Consider the following 22,752-nt stretch of genomic DNA (forward strand, 5'->3'; position numbering starts at 1 on the left):
TGACGACTGCGGTTAATTAAATAGGTGGCTCGTCTCTAGACAGCCCCAGACATCTGTCTCCATTCTTCACTTGTTTTGCTGCCGCATTTCTATTTGCTTGTCCAGAGATAAAGCCCAGAGGACCTACAGATGGTCACCATTAATTTTGTCACTTGATGCCATTTTTTTTAAAGCTTTTTTGTCGACCTTTTAAAAACAGATGTGTGTATAAAAAAATAAGTAAATCTTTTAATAGAGCAACTCGCTAGAGATCTTCTATGTGGATTTAGATTTAATTTTAGTCTTTAGTGGCTGAGATTTAATTTTGGCGTTTCTTTTAAGCCAAGTCTCTCTTGTAGCCATACCAAATTTTTTTTGTATTTTTTTCTAAATAAACTTTAAAGAATCTCTTTACATTCCTAGTCTGGCTTCTTTGGAACCTCAGAAATCATTGCATGCCAAAACATTTTCTGTGTTTTGGATCACATACCTGTTTTTGCATAGGTTTCTTTGTGATTGCAGGATGCTAGTGTTGCGTGGGCTGAAACTGGGCTATAGGCTTTCAAAAATAAAATCTTCAGCAGAAAAGTCCAACCTTGTTAATGATTTCTTAAGGAAGCCACAGAATCACAGACAAAACTCAGGAGCTGTGACTAGTAACTGCCTGCACAGAGTCAGGATCCTAGATAATAGCTGATTATCAAATGAAATTATATGGACTTTTAAACTAATAAAACAACTACAGACAGTTTTTTTTACAATCTCCACATTAAACATGGACTGCCATTTCCAAATATCTTTTAACATATTTCTTTTTGAGTTGTCTCTGGGAATTTTACCTTAAGAAAAGCCAATTTTGGTCTATATTATACACTTGAAAAATGTTCTCAGAATACACTTCTTAACACAACTTTTATTCTTTTGTTACTTTATTTGCAGGTCAAAATTTATCTGGTTTACTCAAATTAGTGTTGTTTTAACCACCCTGTAGAAGACAAATATGATGCCGAACAGAAGTAACCTCTCCTCCTTTCAGAATGTTGGATCAGGTAATCAATTAATAAAAATGAAGTTTGGTTGTAAATGTACTGAGATCTTTCAGAATTTGTTACTGATTTTGGTCCTTTAATTCTCCTGACACATGGATAAGATCAGCGCTCTGTTCTTATTCCATGTCTAACTCCATTTACCAGCCAAAATAAGACCACAGCTGGATACACTGCAGACAGCCACCCCTCCGTCATCAGTTTAATGCCTGGCCGGAAGAGATATCCGTGACCCCCAGCTAAACAACTCCGGAAAGGAAGAAAAGGAATGAGGGGAAAGAAAATAAAATAAAAAAAATGGAAGAATTTCCTTCTGTATAGCTCCAGGCAGCGAATACTTTGCTAAACAGAAGAGCCTTGCACTGTGCGCTGAAGGTTACCAAGCGAAAGCTGGAGCTGACCTGGATGCAGGATGGGTTCAGGGCATGCCGCGTGCCGGAGCTCCCGGCCTCGGTCCCTATAGCTGCCTGCGAAGGCAGCATCAGCCAGGGTGCGTAACGCATCCTGCCATATTCATAAAGCCTCATCCCAAACATTACCCTAAAAATAAACAGAACAAACAAGGTCTGGTTTGTGGGAAGTAGCTACGGTTCAGGGTAAACATGTGCTGTCGTCCAGTTGGGATTTAACTGTATGATTACGGGCACTGTGGTGCTGGAACCAAAAACGCAGAACAACTGGCATAAGGTATAGTAGAGAAAAGTTGAATCCGAGTGGCTACACGAAGGTATCGTGACCTTTTCTTACTGTACTCGTCTGGATTTCAAGTACAATGAACCCTTCATTGCTGTGGTGAACAGGCCTGAAAGTTTCCATGAGCTAACTTGTTTTTTGGCAAAAGCATCCAGTCTTTGTAGGATTAAATGTGCCCTACTGGTGTTGCAAGGGAGTAATAAACAATTATTAATGTCCAATTAATGTGTCTGCTAAGCTATTTATATAGAAGCCAGTGCAATTTAGTGAAAAACGTTTGAACTTCAGCTCTGTTCAAGTTATGATTTGGACAGTACAATTTTGACATGAGATTAGCTTTCAAGACAGATTTGGAAGAGGGAAGGAGAAAGAGACAGGAGGATGGAAATCGGGTTCCGTTCCACAATGGAAGGCTAAGTATACAAGGCATATACATTGTGCTTTATACCTGTGCTCTTAAATAACTTTTACGTCTTGTTCGTCTTCCTTATAGCACCACTAATATGATGAATGCTTGATCTTTTCCAGATGATTTTGTCTTGTCCTGACAAGAGTTCTGTTGAACGTGGGTCACATTCCTCCTTTTGTTCATTTGAACTTCATCATTGCTGTTGATCAAAAGTTGTGAAAATAGCTAAAAAATGTCAAGTAAAATGTCAAATTATAAGAAACTGCAGTTTCACTGCTCACAGCAGTGATGGTCTGACGGAAAGCTCTGTGAACTTACTGGTTCAAAGGCAACTTAGTTGTATCATCATAACAAATGTGTTAAAATTACAGCAAATAAAACCACAGTCAGCATAAAAATATTGAATTCTGTGTAGTAAGCCTGAGGCTTGGTTTTGAAGCTGCAAGTTAATGTTTTTGGCCACTACCAGAACTTGTAATTAACACATGCTTAGCCAGGTCCACTATGCTCAAGAAGGTGTTAGATTGTTCATTCGTTTGTTTGGCCCCCCCCCCCCCCCCCCCCCCCCCCCGTAATGCTAACTCCTTTTATCTTCTGCCTATTCAATTACATTATTAATGATGGTTACCTTTGTTTGTTCTTAAACTTATGGGTTTGTTCCTTAAGAATTGAGGAGAATGTGTTGTTACACACTTAGACTTACCGTAGTTTGCGTAGAAGAAGCCTGTGCCACAGAGGACTATTGAATGTATGTGTAATGGACAGTAATGAATTCCAGGGTTTTTTGCCTTGTTAGCAAGGAAGGTCCCAGAAACGAGGACCCGCTCAAAGAATGCATTACACCTTCCACTAGATATCTGAACCTAGTGATCCTCAATGAAACCAGATCATATCAGCTCTGGTGGGGGGCAGGAATCCAAGTTTTGTGTCTAGGTCCATGTAATTGTCTGAAGTGGTACTTGGAAGAGGATTAAAGTATTGCCTCCAAGGATTTTAAAGGCACTTCATGCATTTGGATGTTAGGTTTTCCTGCCGAGTGACAAGCTGAGATTAGGTTTCTCATGAGGTGGCTGAAGTCACAGGTGAAATGTGACTGAGCCAAGAGTAAATCCCAGATTTGACCCTTATTTTCAGAAGCAACACTCACTGGCACTGCAGGAACTGACACTGAAGAGTACTTTATTAGTTCGAAGCACAGCCTAGCACATCCAAGGAGCTGCTGTACATGTTAATGGTGCCATTTTTACATCAGCTGAGGTCTAAGTGCAACCCTCCTGGGGGTCCTCTTTATCTCCAGCAGTGACTGACACTGGCAGGAGCTGAATTCCTTTCTTTGCTTTTGGCAAAGTGGGGCTCAGAACTGTAGGCTGGAGCTTGACACATCGTTGAACAATAACATCCACCACAGCAAAGGCTTTTTTGATTGGTGTCCTCTTCCAGAATATAAATTATAATTCTGAACAAGTGTTGGAACCTTAAACCCCTGTCAGTGTTTTTAATCATCATGTGAGTCTGTTGTTGTTTTGAATGAAGTCACGGAGCCTAGCATTATACTTCCTTATGGTTATCTTTTAACCAAAGTGCTCTTTGCAGATGTAGTTACAGCTTTGTATTTTAAGAGCGCTGAGCTGAAACACCTTGAAAAATGGGCATAGGTTTTGTACTTTTCCATGAAGCTTTGCATGACAATCAACAGAGTAAGCAGAAAGGTGACAAACTCCTACTGAGCTTTGAGTTGAGCTCATTAGTATATTGGGGCTTGGATGCACTAGCTGCACAGCTTAAAAGAAGTGGTCGAGAGCAGCATCTTATGTTCTGTATCCTGAGCCCTGGGAGACCTGTCTTCAGTTATTTACTCTGCTGTCTGCTTTGCATCTTCTCCCTGAACCTCAGTTCCTCAGCTGCAAAACATCAGGACAGTAATGCTTCCTTACTTCATGGACATCCTAGGAGGCTCAGCATTATAAAGGCTGAGCCACAGGCGCCTGCAAGGGATACGACACCAAAGAGAGGGTCTAGCCTCTTTCTAACTGTGTTGCTGATTTGTAGTATGAATTTGGTGATGTCCCTCTACCCCTTCTTTTTAGTCTCCATCTTTTGCAAAAATGGAGATGGGAAAGTTTGTGCATCCCCTTCTTTGCTTAATGATCTGAGACACATTTATTACAAGCCCAGTAATTATTACAAAAAGTGTTCTTTTCAAGTTAATCTGCAGGCATGCACATGCAAGAGGCTACTTGCTAAAAACTTTTTTCTTATTTTCTCTTCCTTACAGATTCCAGTAAGATTATGGCAGAGTATAGCCACACGCAAAACCAGATGGAATTACAAAATGCTAGTTTGGGAAAGGGTTCTGTGGCAAATTCCCTTGAAAATGGTCTCCAGGATATTATGGAAAACCTCAACCCAAAGAAATATTCATCAAGTCTCAAATTTAAAACAAACGGGGACTATGCTGGCTCGTATTTAACCCTTTCACAACCTATGCCAGTTAAACCTAATCCTTCCTCCAGTGTTAAAAATACACACTCTATTACCAAAATTCAAGGAGGCAAGCAGTTCCCCTGTGAAAGCCCGTATCTTCCAGATAAAAGTATCTCTGTAAAGCATTTGAGTTCCGTATCGGGCACGTCTCCATCCCTCAGCACGTACAGTTTAGGAAGGACAGACTTTGATATTCCTGCCAGCAGAGAAAATGAAAAATCCCTTGGACACACGGATAAGTTTCACTACTCAAAGTACAGTCAGAAAAACAAATCGTATGACAACGTCTACTTCCCAGGAATGCTGGAGACAAAGAAGATCTCGGGCTCTCTTCTGACCATGTGGAATGGAAGCTCGGGGAACGAGCTGATGCTTTCACCTGCTAGCAATTCGGGGGCAGCCAGCATGCCTTCTAGCCCAAAGCAAGGCAGGAGGATGAATATTGAAGACAGCCTGGCCCTTCACATAAAACCAGTTAAGCACAAGGATGTGATGATGGAGACTCTGGGTTCACGGCCTAGGAAATACTCTGGTGGATCTCTAAGTCATATGGGAATGTACAGTCGTTCCCTACCCAGACTTTATAAATCAACAGAAAGCCAGCTGGTGCCATTAAGTTTGCCGCCCAGAAGCTCTCTGGGTAATACTAAAAGGAAAAAACTTGGAGAAAAAGATCTACCTCAGAATGCTTTAGATGCTGATAATTACCTGAATTTTTCTTCTTGCAGCTCAGGGGTTTCACCACATGCAAACTCTGTCTCTGGGAATAATCCCTATGTCAGTTCAACTCTTAGTGTTCCTGCAAGCCCTCGAATTGCTAAAAAGATGCTTTTGGCACCTTCTTCCCCATATCTTTCCGATGATTTCGATAGACTTGGACTCTCAGGAACAAGTCCCAGTAGTTCTTTCTCCCCACTGGATTTTGACAGGTCGTTCTCTGTCCGAAGAAACCTTTCCACCAGTTCCGTGGAACTTGATGACCCAGATCTGGAAAGTTACAGGCAGACGCCAAACTCGCTGCAAACGTCCATGCGAGAGCGGAAGAACAGCATTAGCTCCATTTCGGGAAGAGAAGACCTCATGGACTATCACAGGAGGCAGAGGGAAGAGCGGCTTCGGGAGCAGGAGATGGAACGGCTGGTAATTTTTTCTCTTCCTCTTAGTTTTTTGTGGCAGTTAGCATTTGCAAAACGTCCATCCCAGATCTAGCCATCAGGAGGGTACAGCAAAGCATAAGCTGCCGTGTTTTGAAATTCAAATGTTGCCTGCTTCAGATGCCTTGTTTATTATCACAGTCCACGAAGCTAATGCTTAAATAGCATGCTGCTGTAACAGCTCAGATAGACAGTGCCATTCAGCCATCTTAAAAAAATGTTGGAACCCATGTAAATTGTATTCAGTCATGCTGCGGGCTCTGTTAAAATGTCTACGTACGTAAAACCCACAAATTGCGCTGCAGGGATCCAGCACTTTTTGTTTTTGATGATGGCACTGTTTTGTGGTAAGTGGGTAAAAAAAAAAAGAGACTCCACTATAAGCTGCTCAGCCATGTGTGCTGTGGAGTCAGGTATACATTGGTGTGGGTTCGACATCCAGCATCAGAGCTTTCCCTGCTTGGTCGTGTTTTTTCCTTCTGAGTATTTTCATTAAAATATAGGCCTCCTTGCTTCCTCCTCTCCCAAAATGGAGAGTAACAGAAGGGGACAGAGTTTTTCTCTTTGTCTCTAGTCAATGTAAAGCAGTGCATACTGCTTCATCTTGGGATTAAATTTGGGAATAAAATGTAATTTATGAAACAACAAATTTATTGAAACAACTTTTGGGTAGGAAAAAAAGGTCTTCAGAACACACAAAGATGGTTGAAGCAGTTTCTTATTGAAACTGTCTCTGAAAGGATACTTAGTATTTCTTTGAAAAAAGTTTTCTCAGTGGCTACAAGAGTCTCTGAACCCTCTTAACATGCATTCGTATTGTACTGATTTTATTGTGCACGTAGAAACGGAGGTCGTGAGATGGGCCAGTTTGTATTACGGAGTCTTAGATTTGAGACATTAACTTTACATTTGCGTACTTTAATTCGAATCTTTATGGATTTGAGCAAAACGGGGATAGGATGTTCTTCAACCTGTCTAGTTTGCATGCAGACAGCGAGCCTGCGGGGGAGTTCACTTCCCGGGCAGGCCAGGATGAAAAGCCGTGGGGATGCGGGAGCAGTGGGATGCGGGAGCAGGGGCTGCCCCTCCGGGACCACTAGCGATGGCCTGTGCGAGGCCACCGCTCCCATTTCGAGCCGCACCTGCGAGCACCCGTTCAGATGATGTCTCCCTCCCGTCTCACCTACGTCCTTCATGCAAGCTGGTGAGGAACCTGTTACCCGGGCAGGAGCCTGCCTTTCCATCCCTAATCCGCTCAGCACCGTAGTCTGTAAGATACACGCCGGTGGTTTGCAAGATGGGAAGATGTTCATTTCTGCCTGCTTAGAGCCAGGGCTGTAGAGTCGAGGGGCGGGCGTGAGGGGTGCAGGCGCTGTCCCTCTCCCCCTCGGTGGGCGGCAGGGCGTGCGTGCCCCTGCCCTGCCCTGCCCCCTTTGCCCCCCGAAACCTCCGCCGGCTCCCCTTGCAGCTAGGGCTTCTCGGGAGCAGGGGCTGGGCTCCGCGGGGCGAGGAGGGCCAGCTGCGAGGGGCAATGACTGGGCGGCTTAGGAAAGGTGGTTGTGCTCGTGCACGCAAAAGTGGGAAGCAGCAGCAGAAATGCTGGCAGGTTGTTTCTTCCTGCTGCCTTCTCCCTCCACTCCCTTTGGAAATCTCCTCTCTTCTCCCTAGTCCTGGTGTTTTGTGTGTGCAAAGTGGTGTTTGCTTCTTATCAGAGGGTTTTCCAGACGGTCATGCTGTAAAACCTGAGATAATCAGTCATAAAAGACAACATAGTAGAGCGTATTTGTATTTCAAAGAGAACGGCTTTTTTTTTTTTTTTTTTTTTTTTTTTGTGGTGGGGGATGGAAGAGATGGGATTGTTTCATTACTCAGTAATACTAAAAATTGTTCTGGTTTTATATTTGAATGTAATGACTACGTTATTTTTTTCTTCACTATTTCTGTTGTCGCTGGACAATACTTCCGTCAAGTCCTGATTCTTTAAAAAGGGAATTTGCAAGCTGTTTTTCCAAGCATGTTAAAGCTTTTGAAAAAAGATAATGTTTTGTGTGTTGCATATAATTTGAACATGAAGGAACGTCTTCCTGCTTGAGTTCATCTTCTGTTCAGGCTCCTGCTCAATAATTTTTTTCCCTCTTGTTTTGAGCTATCTGGTGGAAGAATTGAATATCAGGAGAGTGCCTCCTTCCAATGGTTTGAGGGTCTGAAAAATGCCATAAATAGGCTTTAAGATCTCTGAAAGGAAGGAATATATTTGTGGGTTTTTTTAAAAAATAAATAAATCCCCACATCAGCTCTTTGTACATTAGGGCCTATCCTGTTTGGTTTATTCTTGTCCTTCTGAGTGGACGGGTCTATCCAAACAGGGTCTTTATATATCCAGCCTGAGTTTCCAAAGAGCAGCTTTGTCTGACCCTTGTGAAATGTGAGATGGACAAAGGTTAGAGATCAGGTCTGCTCAGGTCTCTTCTTTTTTGGGGGGTGGGGGAAGGTGCGAATAAAAAAACCCCAACCAAACAAGCACCCATGGATAGCAAAACTGTGTGCTTTCGGTTCCCGGCACCGAGTAAAAGTCCAGATTGAGTGGCTGGTAGGTAAATGGCAGGGGAAACGTAGTCCCTCTTTGCACAAGTACTAGACTATTACGTACTGTGTTTTTTGAAGCAAGGTAGAGGGAAGAAAAATGTAGGACTACTCAGAGAACTTAATCAGAAACGTGAGCTTCCTCTTTAGAGCATCAGACTGCTCGACAGCCTAGATACTGAAGTGGGGAGCATCTTCATTTGCACCAGCACTGCCCCTGTAGTTATCCTGCTGGCACAGAGCCGTTTTGGGGTCTTGCGTTTGATAGCTGCTATTCACCTCTGCTTTGGTTTTCTTTTTAGTAAAACCTATGCACACATCGTAGTCTGTCCTAGTATCTGTCCTTGGTCCCTTCTATTTACTTACAATTTTTTTTTCTTTTTCTTTTCCATATAAATTATTCTGTGAGTTTTACTTGTGCTTAGGTCACTTTTTAAGTGACAGAGGCTCCTCTGGAAGTTTGCATTTTGAGTTGCTGCTACGGCCTGCGTATGAAACCAAATGATCTGCTGTCATTGCCCAAAGAAATAAACAGAGAATTTAAAAAATGGTGCAAACAGTAAAAATAAGCATTGCAGGGTTTTTTTGAATGATTTAAATGTCTGAGTTTTAATGTGATCCCATGCACCGAACAGAAAAGACATGTATCTACTTTGTAGGATTTGGTGTTTCTCCTTCTCTCTTTCTTTTGATTTGCCTTTTATGGCTGGGTTCACCCAAACTAACTGAAGACTGGTGCCACTTCTGTTTTGCCAGCCTCTTCCTCTGTGAGTTGAGGAGCAGGAGGAACCGTAATTCCCATTGCTGCCATCCCTCCAGTGTTACTGCTGAGTGCCGGGGACCGGTGGGCTGTGGGAGCGGGTGGGACGGCGCGAGGTGGCTCCTGGAGCTTGCAGAGTCAGCAGGCTGGTGGGTCACCATCTGCTTCTGCTTCCTCTCCAGCCCAGCTGACCGGACATTGCGTCTTGGTGTAGGGATATTTATACAAGTTTTACAGAAGTAGAAGTCAGAGTTAGCTATTGCTGAAGCTAGCCCAGGAGCCTCATAAACAAGGAAAAAATTTATCACTGTGATCTAAGAATATTCAATGAGATTCAGTTAGCTATTGAACTTTTAATTTTTTTTTCTTTTAAAGAGGAAATTTCATTCTTTTTTTCCTATGTGAGATAAAAGCCCAGCGGTGGTAGCTGCTGGAACTGAAAGACAGTCTTTCTCTTCAGCCTGTGGGGAAGTCAGGATGGGCAACGTAGTCAGACAGATATTAAGGCCATCTGTTTTGTTTGATACCCGCTCATTTGAATAGCACCAAACTTGATTTTCTACAGCTGGTTTTTAGGCAGTACACTGTATCTCCTCTAGATGGTGGTAGGTACTAAAAAATGACATGTGCAGTATCTGCGTCATACCTTCCATAGTCCAGCTGTCTGTACAGATCTGTAAACATATGCTTGTTAATGAAGTTTTACTAGATGCAGGAATTGTGCTGGGAGAGATTTCAGCTTATATGACCGATGCCCAAATGAGCAATAATAAAATTCAAGGAGCTTATTCTGTAGTCCACTTTTCACAGTCAGAAGAGCGTTGAATTTCATTAAGTTTATTCAGCAAGTAGGGAATGATACAGAATATCCCTGTGCCTGGTTTGCGTTGACGTATTAGAGTTTAGTAAGATGTGCTCATGTGAGGGAAAATTAAATGAAAAACTTTTGGAATTTTCAAGGTGGTACTGCTTTAAATTTATGGTTAGTAGAGCTTATTTAAACCTCCCATACAGCTTGGAGAAACCTCATATACATGTTTTATAGATGTATTTTGGCACTGTGTCTTTTTATAAATCCTTTAAACATAAAAGTACCCAAGCTGTACATAAAAAGTGTGATTTACCTCTTACAGGAACCCCAGCCAAGTAGACAAAGGCTAGATCAAGGTAATTTTTCCCACTGCTAGTATTTGACAGTCTCTGTAGTGTTACAGAATACCCACTTAACATCAATTTGGTTTACTAAATGAACAAGTGCCATGTAAGAGGATAAAAAAACCCTGCAGCATGTAAGTAACACTGACAACTCAGTAAATTTTCAGGAGCATTCAGTTTTAATTGTTCCAAAACATTTCTGTGGGATTTTTAATAATCCAAAGTGTGGATTACATCTACTTAATTTTTGCAGCTCTATGTTCTATGCAAATGAACGGTACGGTTCAGGAGACCTGTTGTCATTTACAGACCTTAAGTACTGCACTGCAGCTCCTTCAGGCTCCTGCTCTCAGTGTAACTTGAAAGGAGCATCTGCATAGGTACTGTAGGGGCGAGAGGGCACTGGTCTGAACAGCGCTGTTATTTTGGAAGCTGACGGCATTTCCTCAGGAGCCGAATACGTGCCTGCAGATACAGGAGCTAATTCTGCGGGAAGTCATCTGCTCGGTTCCTCCCTGGAGGCCGGCTCTACTCCGTGCCCCTGATTTCTCCTGCTTTTGCCAGTCCGTTTCTGCTGTGCCTGTACCGGGAAGGTAAGGACGAGGCGTGCCAGCCTGGTCCCTGCACCCGGTCCTCTGCTGGGAGCTGAGGTGGTCTCTGCAGCGCGCCTCCGTCCAGGTGCCTCCGCTGTGTGAGGCGGAGGCAGGAAATACCAGCGCTTTTGCCAAATTGCGAGTGGTAACCTCAGAGCCAAAAGACTAACTAGGGCAAAACAAGGGCTGAAAATGAGAAAATAAATAAGGCTGGAGTGAGAAACTGGTGCAAACTGGAGGGAAGGGGAAGAACAGTTGGCGAGCTGTTCTCGGGCCCAGTAGTCAAAGTCTACCTTTGAAATAAGCTTCTTGGTATCTGACAGGTGTGAAATCACCAGCTCCTTAGAAATGGAGGAAGGAGAGAGAAGCCCTTCTCCTGCCTCTTGTCCGTGGGGTACTGAATGTATTTGTAAGAAAGAAAGTTTGGGGAGTTTCTGCTGCTCTCTTTCTCCCACCTCTGCCTCTTCCCCCCCCCCCCCCCCCCTTCCTTTTTGACTAGCTGCTGCTCCAAGCTTTTGCTGTGAAGCTGGTTGTTTGCCTGCCCGTGAGGTTTTTGAAGAGCAACAGTGGAAAACTGCTGTTCTTCAGTAGCTGAAAAGAGCAACAGCCTCTCCTTCAGGCAAAGGGAGCCCTGGCTGCATGGACTAGCCATAATTCTCGTTAGCGTCGGTCACAAAGGATAGACTGCACATGTATTTTTAATGAAATCTGGAGTTATTCAGTTGCTAATGGCACTTATCTAAAAAGCTTCCTGCTTGCCACAGCTGATTAACTAAGTCTTGCCTTGATATCTAGATATAGCATCACCTCCATGCGTTTGTTAAATTCATATACGTGACATGCAGCAGATGAACAAATCCAGGAATCACTGGCGTGGTTGCTGTTGGGAGGCATTTATCTCTGCTATTTTGGAATATTTTTCTTTACAGTGTGCCAGGGATGTCTCTTAATGTCATTGCTAATCAATAACAGAGGAGTGTTTTTATCCCCTTATCCCACCCTTCTCCTTCAGCAGCTAAATTTGCAGCCATCCATAGGTGCTGTGTAGCTTTGTCAAAGCCAGGACTGCTCAGGCAGAAAGTGCACAAGACCTGCCTACCCCTTTTTGCAGTAGGTAAGAAATCCACTGAAAATGCACGGAGATGTTTTAGCCTGTTAGAAAGGACATTTTATGGGGAAATACACTGAAAGGCTTACAAGGCTTGATTCAACACCCCTCCCTCCCGCCAGAGCCAATTTTAAACCAGTTTCCTTCTTTCGACATACCTTTTTTTCCCTCCGCTGTGTTCAGCGTCACAAATAACTTGTGTGGTATTTCTTGCAAAATTATTGACTGGATTTTCCACGTGCTACTGCTTTTGCACTTTTCATTGCAGGGGTGCTTTCCTAGCTCGCTGCTTGACTCAGAAATTTATGCTGGAAACAGTTAAATGCAGGTGTGCTGGAGCGGGAATGAGTTGGCCGAGATGAAATTATGAGAATAGAGCGTATAAAATAACCACAGAGCTTCCTGTCCGTAAGCCTCTGGGCACATGTCAAAATAGAAGTGAGAGATATCGGTATTTCTGTAATGTGTCTGAAAGTTCATCAGCATTTTTTTGAAGACTGGCAGAGGTTTTCCTGCATTTTTTAAGCTTTCCTGAGCATCTGAGACTTGGGGAAAAAAGAATCCTTTCTTTTTTTTTTTTTCCTCCCCTCCCCTCGCTGCTTAGCAAAGGGCAGGTTTGCAGTTGCGAGCCCCTTACCTGAGCGCGTAGGCTAGGATGAGCAGCATCTGCGCTTTGAAATTTGCCATTTGCTGTTATTATTGAAGGGACGGAGGCTGGGCACGGGGTAACCTGATATACCCTGTTGTTGCAGGGAAGGATGGGACTTCGTGTCCCGATGCCGCGTTTCCCATCTATAACCATTACGATGACTGTATGAAAGGGCCAGGCCCGGTGCCGTCACGACAGGGAGAGCTGCATAATTACCGGCGATCCCGGCCAGCACTTGCACAGCGCTTTAGGAATTGGGTTGCGTGGCCAAAAGACTTAGTAAGAGGGAGGATAGCGGCATTGGAGGGGTAAGGGAAGAGACTTAGGGTCTGGCAGTGGTTGCCTGGAGGGAACAAGGCTTTGGGGAGTTATAATTATGTCGATCGTTTGGGGTTGAAGGATGTCTGCAGAATCTGCTGGACCCATTTGTTGGAAAATACAAGCTAGCAATTGCTGCCCTGCAGCTGCCCAGGGCTGCGTTATTTCAGCGGCCCATCTCTGCCGGTGCTGTTACAGGAGGCTTCGGAGGAAACTTGCGATGGGAACCTGGGCATAAGCTACCTGAAGGCAAAATCTCTGTCTTGCGGCGCTCTCTCGGTTGGGTAGTGCTTGGAAACGGATGGGTTCAGATGGGTTTTCCAGCTCAGAAGTGCAGCTCTTAACTGCGGGTGATGCGGGGTGATGTGAACATGTAGTCCCTACACGTGGGTGTATAAAAAGCTGGGTGCTTGTAAACCAGTGTTAAATTTTCATAAAACTCCACTGGCTTGCTGCAGGGAAAGAGCAGGCAATGCATGGCCTGAAATGCTTTGCTTGATTCTTGCTATCACTTGCTGTTGGGCATAGAGAATGTTAGGACTGTCAGAAATAGCTGCTTTGCAAATCCTGTTTGCAAATGTCATGCCAGGTAGAGCTTGGAAAGTGAATATGTCTGCAGCGGTTCCTGGGGAGGGAGGCTGAGGATTTGGGGGTTTTTTGGCTTTCTTTTTAAATATGACTAGAAATAAGAAGGATTTCCTAGAAATCAGAAATTGGATCATTAGTGCAGGTATTAATGCCAAGCCTCTTACAGTGGTCTTTTTTTCCAACAGAATTTTCAATAGGCTTATGGTAAGCAATTTTTTATTTACATTATTTTTCTTCTTTAGCAAAAGAAACATGAAATTACATAAAAGCATCACCTCTTAATATAGTAAAAGAAAACAAATATAGCTTTCTGATCCTTTTTATAAAGCATCATAAAGATTTAGAAATCTTTCAGGAATTAAATGTTTATAGCAGCTTGAAGCACGTGAGGTCAAACTGGCACAGCTATTCAGCTTCTCAAGTTTGAAATGTTGTTATGAATCCATATGGTATTTGAGTTAACTGGTGAATAAAGATTTCCCCCACTTCTCTGCATTTGACATCTGTTGTATTTTGGATGTGATGCCTCGTTTTTCTGTTAATCTTCCTAAAACTGTGTGCTTCAAAATGTGGACTAATTCTCTCCCAAAGAAGGGAATCAAAGTTCACAAAACAGAAAAGCCAAAAAAGTCAGGAATGAGTGAGTTCATGGAAAATCTGTGCAATATTTTGCAGCTTGGTAGGAGTACAGCGTCGGTGTAAAGTGGAACTATAAGTGATTTATACAGTCAGCTCACTGGATGTGTGTACACAGAAACGGGGTATAGTTACAACAACCTGAGTAAACTATTAATATTAAAATTTCTACATTGGAAAGATAATAAGTGTCAGGACATCTTATTTAAGTAACTATTCGTTTCTGTGAAATGTACTTTTAATTTTTTAAGTTCTTCTTCCATGTTAACTTTGATTCTTCATCTTGCACTGTAATTTATTTACGTGTAGCTGTTTATTATCTCTAAGTGTTAGACATACATGGAACTGGAGGACTTTAATCCTTCACTCTAAAAAAAAAAAAAAATTAAAAATAACCAGCGAACTTTTTTAACTTCGTCTTTACTTTAGCTCACGTGTGATGCTTAGTGCTATTACCTTTTTTTAAACTAGGAACGACAGCGGCTGGAGACAATCCTCAATCTGTGTGCAGAATACTCCAAATCTGACAGCGACTCTGCTGCAGCTACAACAGTTGCTGATGTTCAAAAAATTAACAAAGAACTCGAAAAACTTCAGCTCTCCGACGAGGATTCGGTGTTCGAGGACTCGCAGATGAATCTGGAAACGAGGTTCAGGAGCCACTTGAAATCATCTGCAAGCGATTCGGACTTCTCGGAGCTGAGCAACCACAGTCGCAGCACTGCTGCTTTCCTCTCCTCTAGAGGGTTGAGAGCCGACGAGCACTTCAACGAAAGCGCAAAGCCTCCACCCTTCGCTGCTCCCGGCTTCCTGAAGGATGCCACCGAATCGTCCTACCTAAGCATCACGCCAAAGGTAACGCTGAAGCAGTACGCCGCAGGTTCGACTGCTTGAAATCCTCCTCTAGGAGCTGGTTGTCCTGGCAGGGCTTACAGTTAGGGTGGCTTACGTGTGAGAATGAATCTCGGACCTCACACAATTTAGCAGCCAGCAAATGATTATTTCATCTTCTGCGGAAGCTGTTGGTACTGGAAGGTGGTTTTTTTTTTTCAGAGGCATGTACAGCTCGGGAAGAGTTTTAAGATTTTTCTGAGAGAGAAGGATTTGCTTGAACAATTATAGCTACTTAAATAAGGAAGGTTTCAGGAACCCTGCTTAGCACCGCGCTGGGATGTAGGAGGGAAGGGAAGCTCTGCCGTCTTCTCCCAGCCCGAGGCTCCTGTCTTCTGTAAGAGGAGGACGTTTTCTCGTGGGCAAACCAGAACAGTCGCACGGGAGGTGAAGAGGAGTTGCCTGAGCTGAATTTACTGTCCCGTCTCCTTTCCTGGGGTTGGACCTGAGCCACTTGCCGAGCCAGCTGCTGCCTCTCATGGGGCGCGCGGTGGCAGCCAGCCTCCTGCCGCTCTCACCCAGCTCCCGCCCTTAATAAGCTGCAGCTCCTCTCCTGTGCGCTTCACGCTGCTGTCTCGTTACTGAGGGGAAGTTGTCCTTTAAAAAACGAGCTAACAGCATTCCTAACCATTTCCTTCAGCTAGGGCAGCAGCAGCCTCCTCCGGGCCGGGGCAGGGGCTTTTCGTCGTCTTGGTTCAGTGCTTAGGCTCTGGTGTGCCAGACCAGCAGTGCCGTAAATCCTGGTCGCAGGCGGTGTGTTAAATAACTCTATTCAAGAGTTAGAATCGGAAGCATAGTAAGACCAAGCAAAGCCATAAAAGCAGGTTTCTGTTTAACAAATTCACACCGTCAAAATACTTTGCGTCTCTCCTTTTTACTGCTATTTACACGCTGTATAAGCTTCAGTACGTTTATATGCCTAACATGAATTGTATTTAACCTCTGCTTAACTTACGTACGTCTTTATAGTCAATAGAAGAGTGCATGTGTAAAAGAAGAGAGAGGTGTGATAGAAAAACATTTTACCTTATAAAGGGGTATCTGTCTGGAAATCTGTCTGCTGAGACTTTCGGTGTGAAATTATGTTGAACACAAATGTGCTATTATGGCTTTACTAGGTCTTACCAGGTATTTCTGTGTTGAAAAGGTAGTAAGACATTTCGTTTGCAAGTTACTGTGGTCTTGCATTTCTTTCCCATTTGTTGCTTTCTTCGTGCAAGTCAGAGATCCTATTTTAAATCCTTATTAGGAAGTTGAAATCGAAGATGTTATGTCAGCATTATCCGAACAGGATACCGGACAAAAAGAGGCTTTCCTGCTAGGATTACTAATGCTAATCAAGGAATACCATTCATTCATTCATTGTAAAGGGTGTTCTGCTAAGCCCTGAGAAAAGCAATAACAAGCAACTGCGTTAATGAAACACAGCTCATTGTTTTAAAATATCAAGATGAGATTTGTCCCGGATAACATGCCTGCTCTCAGAATAGCCATTCAGTAGCTGAGCTGAGCCTCTTTTAAGCAAGGCTGTGTGGTCCAGTGGTTAACGTGAAGCCCTGCGCACAGCCCACTTCTAATTCTGATTGGGGACAATGAGTGAGCAGCCTCACCAGAGTAATTGGATCGCAAGCCCCTGGGGTCAGATGAACATGAAGAATACATTTGAAACTCAATACTCTTTGATCTAGCCTTTGCTGGTATAAGATCACAGGTGTTTTCTTAATAATGTTGTTTAACTCTTGGCAGAGTTATCTAGTAAGAAAATGGCAATGAAAAGAGCAATGTTAAGGGTACTACTTCCTCAGTGCTAACTGGGGAGGCAGAACCAACTTTTGTCCTTAGTTTACGGAAGCTGCCCATCTTAATGGCTGGTTACAAAAATGTCCTCTCCTACCTCCTGGCTTTTATTATATGAACAGCTGAAATTTACATAAAAAGCATCTTCAACTATCTGTGTTATTTTTATAGGGGAAAAATTGGATTTTTACAACCTAAATAGCGCAGCATGTAAAGTATTCTCAAAGGCTAGGCTTTAATAATTCCTGTAGCATGAATAGTATTTACTGTTAAGTGTAGTAGTTACTTCCAATGCCTGGAAGTAAAGTATCATGTTTGTTTCTCTTGTACACCTTCTAAATATAGAAATAGCAATATAGTAGATATTAAATATATAATGGGTTCAAAACCAGCAGTACAGTACTTTTCTAAAATGAACACAACATGAAAGGGGGAATGAAAGACAGTGTTTAACTCTTTTTTTTCTAATGAACCTCTTGTAACGTGCAACTGCAGATACCAGAATGCACAAGTGATGAGCAAAGAGGGCAGGAGCTTGGTCGACTGGAGGAGGAGCGCATAGTAATACTAAATAACTTGGAAGAACTTGAGCAGAAGATCAAAGATTTAAATGACCAGATGGATGAATCCTCGAGAGAGGTATGAAATATGTTTTGGTTTTAAATGTCTTGCTTGTTAGGTATGTCTACATAGCCAAAGTCTGATGGGTTCAGCAAGTACCTAGGGAACTCATGGATGTATGTAGCCTTCATATTCTGTCCTTTTTCACCAGAATTAGGCACAGAATCACGGACCTGGCAGTCTCCTACTATGAAGGTTATTTTTTCCCAGCAGGGAAGTGGATGTGATGCTCGGATTAGCCTTTCCCAGCTGTAACCATTATAGTCCTAAGTGGAATTAGAACAATCTTGCTTGTTGAATGGTCACTCAATTGATCTAAATACCTTGTGTCACTTGGGAGTTTTATGGTGGTATCTCCTGTGACCGTTTAAAGAGAAAGGAAGTGAGACAACTTCCTTTTAAACCTCCTTGGCTTTACGGTGGCAAGGTTATGTTGGCACTCTCTTGACTTCTGGAATCTCACAGTTGCAGACTAAGCTGGCCAGGCATTCGGGTTGTGCTTGCTCCAATTATCAGTGACAGGAAAGAAACAGCTGTTCCAGAAGGGTTTCCTACGGACCCTGGGCACAGAGAGTCGGTACAGTATCACAACAGGAGGAAGCACAGAGGAGAAGTGTTAGAAAAGAAAAAGTTTTGGAAAAAAGAATCTTCAAACTGAAGTTGGTTTGGACTTTATTTTGCAGTATTTTATGTTGCAGTTTTAATTTTTCTCAGATTTATGATCTCTTTTTTTTTAACATTCTTTTGTGGGAGTAAAACTTAATTTTTTTTTTCTTTTTAAAATGTTTCTTTGTTGTGAATAATCACCAACTCACTCCCCTCCCCCCAGAAAATAATGTGTATCAAGATTTCTTCTTAATCTGGACTGCTTCTGAAAAATGTTTTGTGTTCCTAGTTGGATATGGAATGTGCCCTTTTGGATGGGGAACAGAAATCTGAAACAACAGAGCTGCTGAAAGAGAAGGAAATATTGGATCATCTAAACAGAAAAATAGCTGAGCTGGAAAGAAATGTTATTGGTGAAAAGACAAAGGTAATTGAGTTATCTTAGCTAGCTGTGTGCTCTGTTCCCCTTGATCTTCAAAATACATTTATAAGATTAACATATTGATGGAGGTTATTTTATGAAGTACTGTCTGTAAGGAAATTTACTAGATAAATATGGAAGAAAAAAATAGTTGCCTCACCATCATCTCCCTGTAACAGTCTTGTTTCCCAAGGTATGATTGACAAGCAAAATATGGTACACTTAAGTAAAGAGACCTGACCTACTGTGAAGATATCTTTGATTAATAAAAAAATCCATATAAGGCTTGGGTTTGGGTTATCTGTTGTTTAAAAGAACAGTATTAATTGAACGGTTTCACTGTTCTCCATTGTAGGTTATATATTTTGAATTTAAAAAAAAAAAATCGATCCTTTCTCAGCAAAGGAATAGAATGAAAGGCGGCTGCGGTTTCAGAAGGTGGCTTTATCTATTATTGTGTAGAATGATACATAAGACATCTGTCAAGTACATAGTTTTTAAAGCAATTATGTTGGTTTATTTTGTTTGCTGACTGACAATTTTAGTACTGCAGAACATTCTCCCTGGGATTAAGTCAAGGGAATTAATTAGTTCTCCTATACAGTCAGATACTTACTTAGTTGCTGTCAAATACGCAGCAAATATATATAGGCATATATTTGCAAAATGAGATAGCACTATAATAAGATTTTGAGTACAGAAATGGAAAGGGCCTGCAAGATGAGGCTGTCCCCCTCAAACCAGGGAGAGCTCGTTCCCTCCAGCAGCCTCTCTGCTGGCCTCTCCAGGCGGGCAGTTCCCTTCTCCGCGGGCATGTGCCATGGCCAATACCATCTCAAGGTCAGGAAGTTTTTCCAGGGCTTTCAGCCAGTAATGTTTCCTTTTTAAATTTCATCCTCTACCTCATAATTTAAACCTGTCACTTGTGGAAATACTCTAGATAGTCTCTCCCCCTCTCTTTTTAAGCTTTCCAGAAATATCTGGAAGTCTTCTGCATTATTTGCTTTTGCTTAGACAAGCTGCACATTTTTAGCTCTTTCACAGTTCCCATTTAAATCCCGCCTTACAGCTTGCATTGTTTTATTCGGAGCTTCTTGTCTTCAGTTTCTGCCTACCCTGTCATGACCCTGAACGCTGTTTTGCAGCTGTACTCATCAAGCCTGTGTCCGAGAAGGAATGGTGCTCCCACCCCTCTGCCCTGTGGAGTGACAACACGCGTCCCGTTTAAGCTTGAACTTGCATGGACTTCCCTCCCTGCGCTTGTCCTTGTTCTCCTGTACCCCTCGGTGATCCTTCAGCTTTCAGTGTTGCCTGCCATCACGTTTTAAGTTGTCCACGGAACGTGTTTCATACTTGTTTTTTAGTATAAGGATGAGGTTTAAAGTTGGTAACGGCAGATAGGGTGGTGCAAGCAGATACCCTCCAAAAGGATGCTGCTAGAAGTTTTGGTTGGTAGGTGGTAACAAATAACGTATCCAGAAATTCAAGAGATCTTGTGCCTTTTATATATGTTCTCTAGCAGCCTCAAAGTTCAACAAAACTAATGGAAATTATTCTAAAACTTGTAGGTTGTTTAAATTTCCTTGCAATCATATGATGGAACATTAGTGTGTAGCAGTCAGAAAATTAAAATGCGAGGTCTAGTTTAAATTTTCAGTTGAACTGAAACATGAAAAGCAGCCTAGAAAAAGCACTTTTGTTATTTAAAAGGCAAGTTCACTCAAAACTTTTTTTTTTTCAGTACGAAGCATGCCACTAGTCAGATCAGTTACAATATTTTAGTTTTCTTTTCTTTTGTGTTCCTTTTTTTTTTTTTTAAACAAACAAACAAAAAACCAGCTGTGAATGCATGCTCTAGACTTAAAGGCATGGCTCAGTTAATACTGAAATTATCTTTGTAGAAATAAACTCTAAGAGAGCCCACAGGTTTTGTTCTGGAAGATGTCTGAAAGCATTGCATAAAAGTGAAAGTTTAAAAAAGAAATGGGAGACAAGCTTCTGCAAACAGGCAAAATATAAAGTGACAGCTGAAGTGTTCTGGAGAAAGTAGTGTCAGCCAGCAAAAGAGATGGCACTGATCATGTCAACAAATAAAAGTTCTGGTTGACTCGAAACAGCAGCATTTTTTAAAGCTAATTTGTGTGTCTGTGCGTTTAAGGTTGCAGCCCTGCAGATCTGATCCAAGATAGGCAATGTCTTGGCTCTCTGGTAGTATAGGACCAGAAAAGGGGGAAGAGCTAGGTGGTTCTTGTTGCTGAAATAATTTGAAACTTACGACCTCCTCAACAAAATTAAGGCTCAGGTTTTGGCCGGTAGTTGCTACCCTGCTGCTGGGACTTTTTGTGTTGTTTCTTGCAAGGACAAGTGTCCCAGTGTCCACACAGTGGTCACAGTTTTTGCTAGTTGCCTGAATATTTCACCCTTAATAACACCAGTGGTCTCGGTTTTGGTGGTGCTTCCTGGCGAGAAGCCGTCGGGTGTGATATCTGAATACGCTGCATGGTGTCGTCTTGAGGCGAGAGGGAGAGTTAATTTCACTCACGAAACGATGCTGGGGTGTTAGTGCTGTACATGATGGCACTTGTCTCTGGAGTGACTTGAGCGTCTCCTGGAATTTGCCACTGATCTCGGCACCTGTTTGACAGGAAACCCCTGCCTGGTTGTATTTCATCCTTACCCGTGCACCTGTTTGAAAAACTTGTGAAATTCTTAAAAAGAAAGATCATAAACTACAACCTAATTATTGTGCCATCCTAAGTGCTTTAAATAGACTGTAGGTGGAATTTTTTGCGCTACTTTCTACCTGATTTTTTTTTTATGCCCTGTGCACAATTCGTTTAGATGAGGACACAAAGTTTTGCCAACTTTTGCACAGTTTTAAAGCCACAATTTAAAAATAAGTTTCTAGCCCTTGTGAGGCAAGAGAATTGACTGGAAAATGTACTCAAAGGCAGAAGGCAAAGAGAGTTGTGAGTTCAGTTTTGGGCTGTGCCAGTGTGCTCTTTGCTGTGGTACCACGTCTCTGTGTCCCAACACCTTGCTTCTAAGTCAGGAACGGATTTTGCAGGTGGGTTTGTGCGTGTTATGGTACGCTGCATTCTGATCTCACTCGAGTCCTGTGCTCAGCCCTACCTGAGCACGTGGCAGGACTAATGGTGAGGAAGAAGGAATGAATCGGTGGGGAAGATAATGTAGCGCACGCTCTGTGGCGAGTTGAAAGCGTTTCCCTTGCTTTTGTGAGTATGCCGTCACACACATTGTAGGGAACGAAGCACTTAATGTCGATTTGCTTAGGTTTTGGAAACAAGAGCTATGAGCGGTTGCTGTTTTGAAAAGAAGATGACAGAGCCTTTCAGCACTGTTGCAGAACTCGGCGTAATTCTGGCTGGGGTGCATCTCTGCCAGGTGCAAGTGCTGACAGGACTCTGTTGTCCTGGCTGGGGTAGCTACTTCCAGAGCTGGGGAATGGGAATGCTGTTTGGCATGGCCTGTGCTTTCAGCTATGCTGGAAATCATGTTAGTGTATGGAGGAAGGTCTAGCTTTGCCTCCATGGTTGTGCTTCTTGAGCACAGCTTACAATCTTCTCATTCTTTCTTTTTTTTTAACTACCGTGCACTGCATATTGGTTTTATCCACAGACAAAGATGACCAACTATGTATTTGAATAGCAGCATTTAAGCTATTAATTCCAAGTTCCAGTTATGCAGGGACAGCCCTGATAAGTCACTAGTAACACAATTTGACAGAAGTAGCTTAAAGCCCCCCAGGAAAGAGCTTTGCTACAGGTATTGACAAAATTACTTTGAGCGCAGCCTGCTCTGGAGGGAGCCGAACTGGGCAGTACCCAGAAACAAGCAAGCAGGTGAGCCAGTCTCCCTTTTCCCTGCCATCCGGGCCTGGCTCCCTGTAGTTACGGCGGCAGTCATTCATGTTACTGTACTGCAGGTGTACAATAATGATGCTATTGTTTCAAGTGGAATAGCACCTCAGGTCCACGGTGCTGTTTACAGTTACGACTTCCTCCCGATGACCCTTCGCTCATGAGACTTAGTTCAGGATTGACGTTTGTCTATAAGGAAGCTGGACTAAATTGTATTTGCCCGATTGGATGTTATCCGGATTTGAAAAGTACTTTCTTTTTGTACAGTACTTCCGTAGTTTTAAAACATGCAGTCCCGCCTATGTGGAGAAGGATGCTTAATGATTCGCCATGCCCGGTGTCTCCAAGGTAAAGCATAAGGTTGAAAGTAACAACATAGC

At 42.8% G+C, this 22,752-nt stretch overlaps 1 protein-coding gene across 11 annotated transcripts in view; it reads left to right on the forward strand.

Moving 5' to 3' along the window:
* The window catches only part of PHLDB2 (pleckstrin homology like domain family B member 2), a 111,480-nt gene that overhangs the window by 49,378 nt on the left and 39,350 nt on the right, over positions 1–22,752 (forward strand). For all 11 annotated transcript variants that reach the window (XM_075515118.1, XM_075515174.1, XM_075515192.1 and 8 more), the window contains 5 exons: positions 919–1,028; positions 4,403–5,751; positions 14,627–15,010; positions 17,339–17,482; positions 18,360–18,497. In XM_075515118.1, coding sequence (XP_075371233.1) covers positions 980–1,028; positions 4,403–5,751; positions 14,627–15,010; positions 17,339–17,482; positions 18,360–18,497 — 2,064 coding nt within the window. In that variant the 5' untranslated portion in view covers positions 919–979. The remainder of the gene's footprint in view (positions 1–918; positions 1,029–4,402; positions 5,752–14,626; positions 15,011–17,338; positions 17,483–18,359; positions 18,498–22,752) is intronic.

The sequence above is a fragment of the Mycteria americana genome, chromosome 1, assembly GCF_035582795.1.
Source record: "Mycteria americana isolate JAX WOST 10 ecotype Jacksonville Zoo and Gardens chromosome 1, USCA_MyAme_1.0, whole genome shotgun sequence".
In the NCBI taxonomy this organism is placed as follows: domain Eukaryota; kingdom Metazoa; phylum Chordata; class Aves; order Ciconiiformes; family Ciconiidae; genus Mycteria; species Mycteria americana.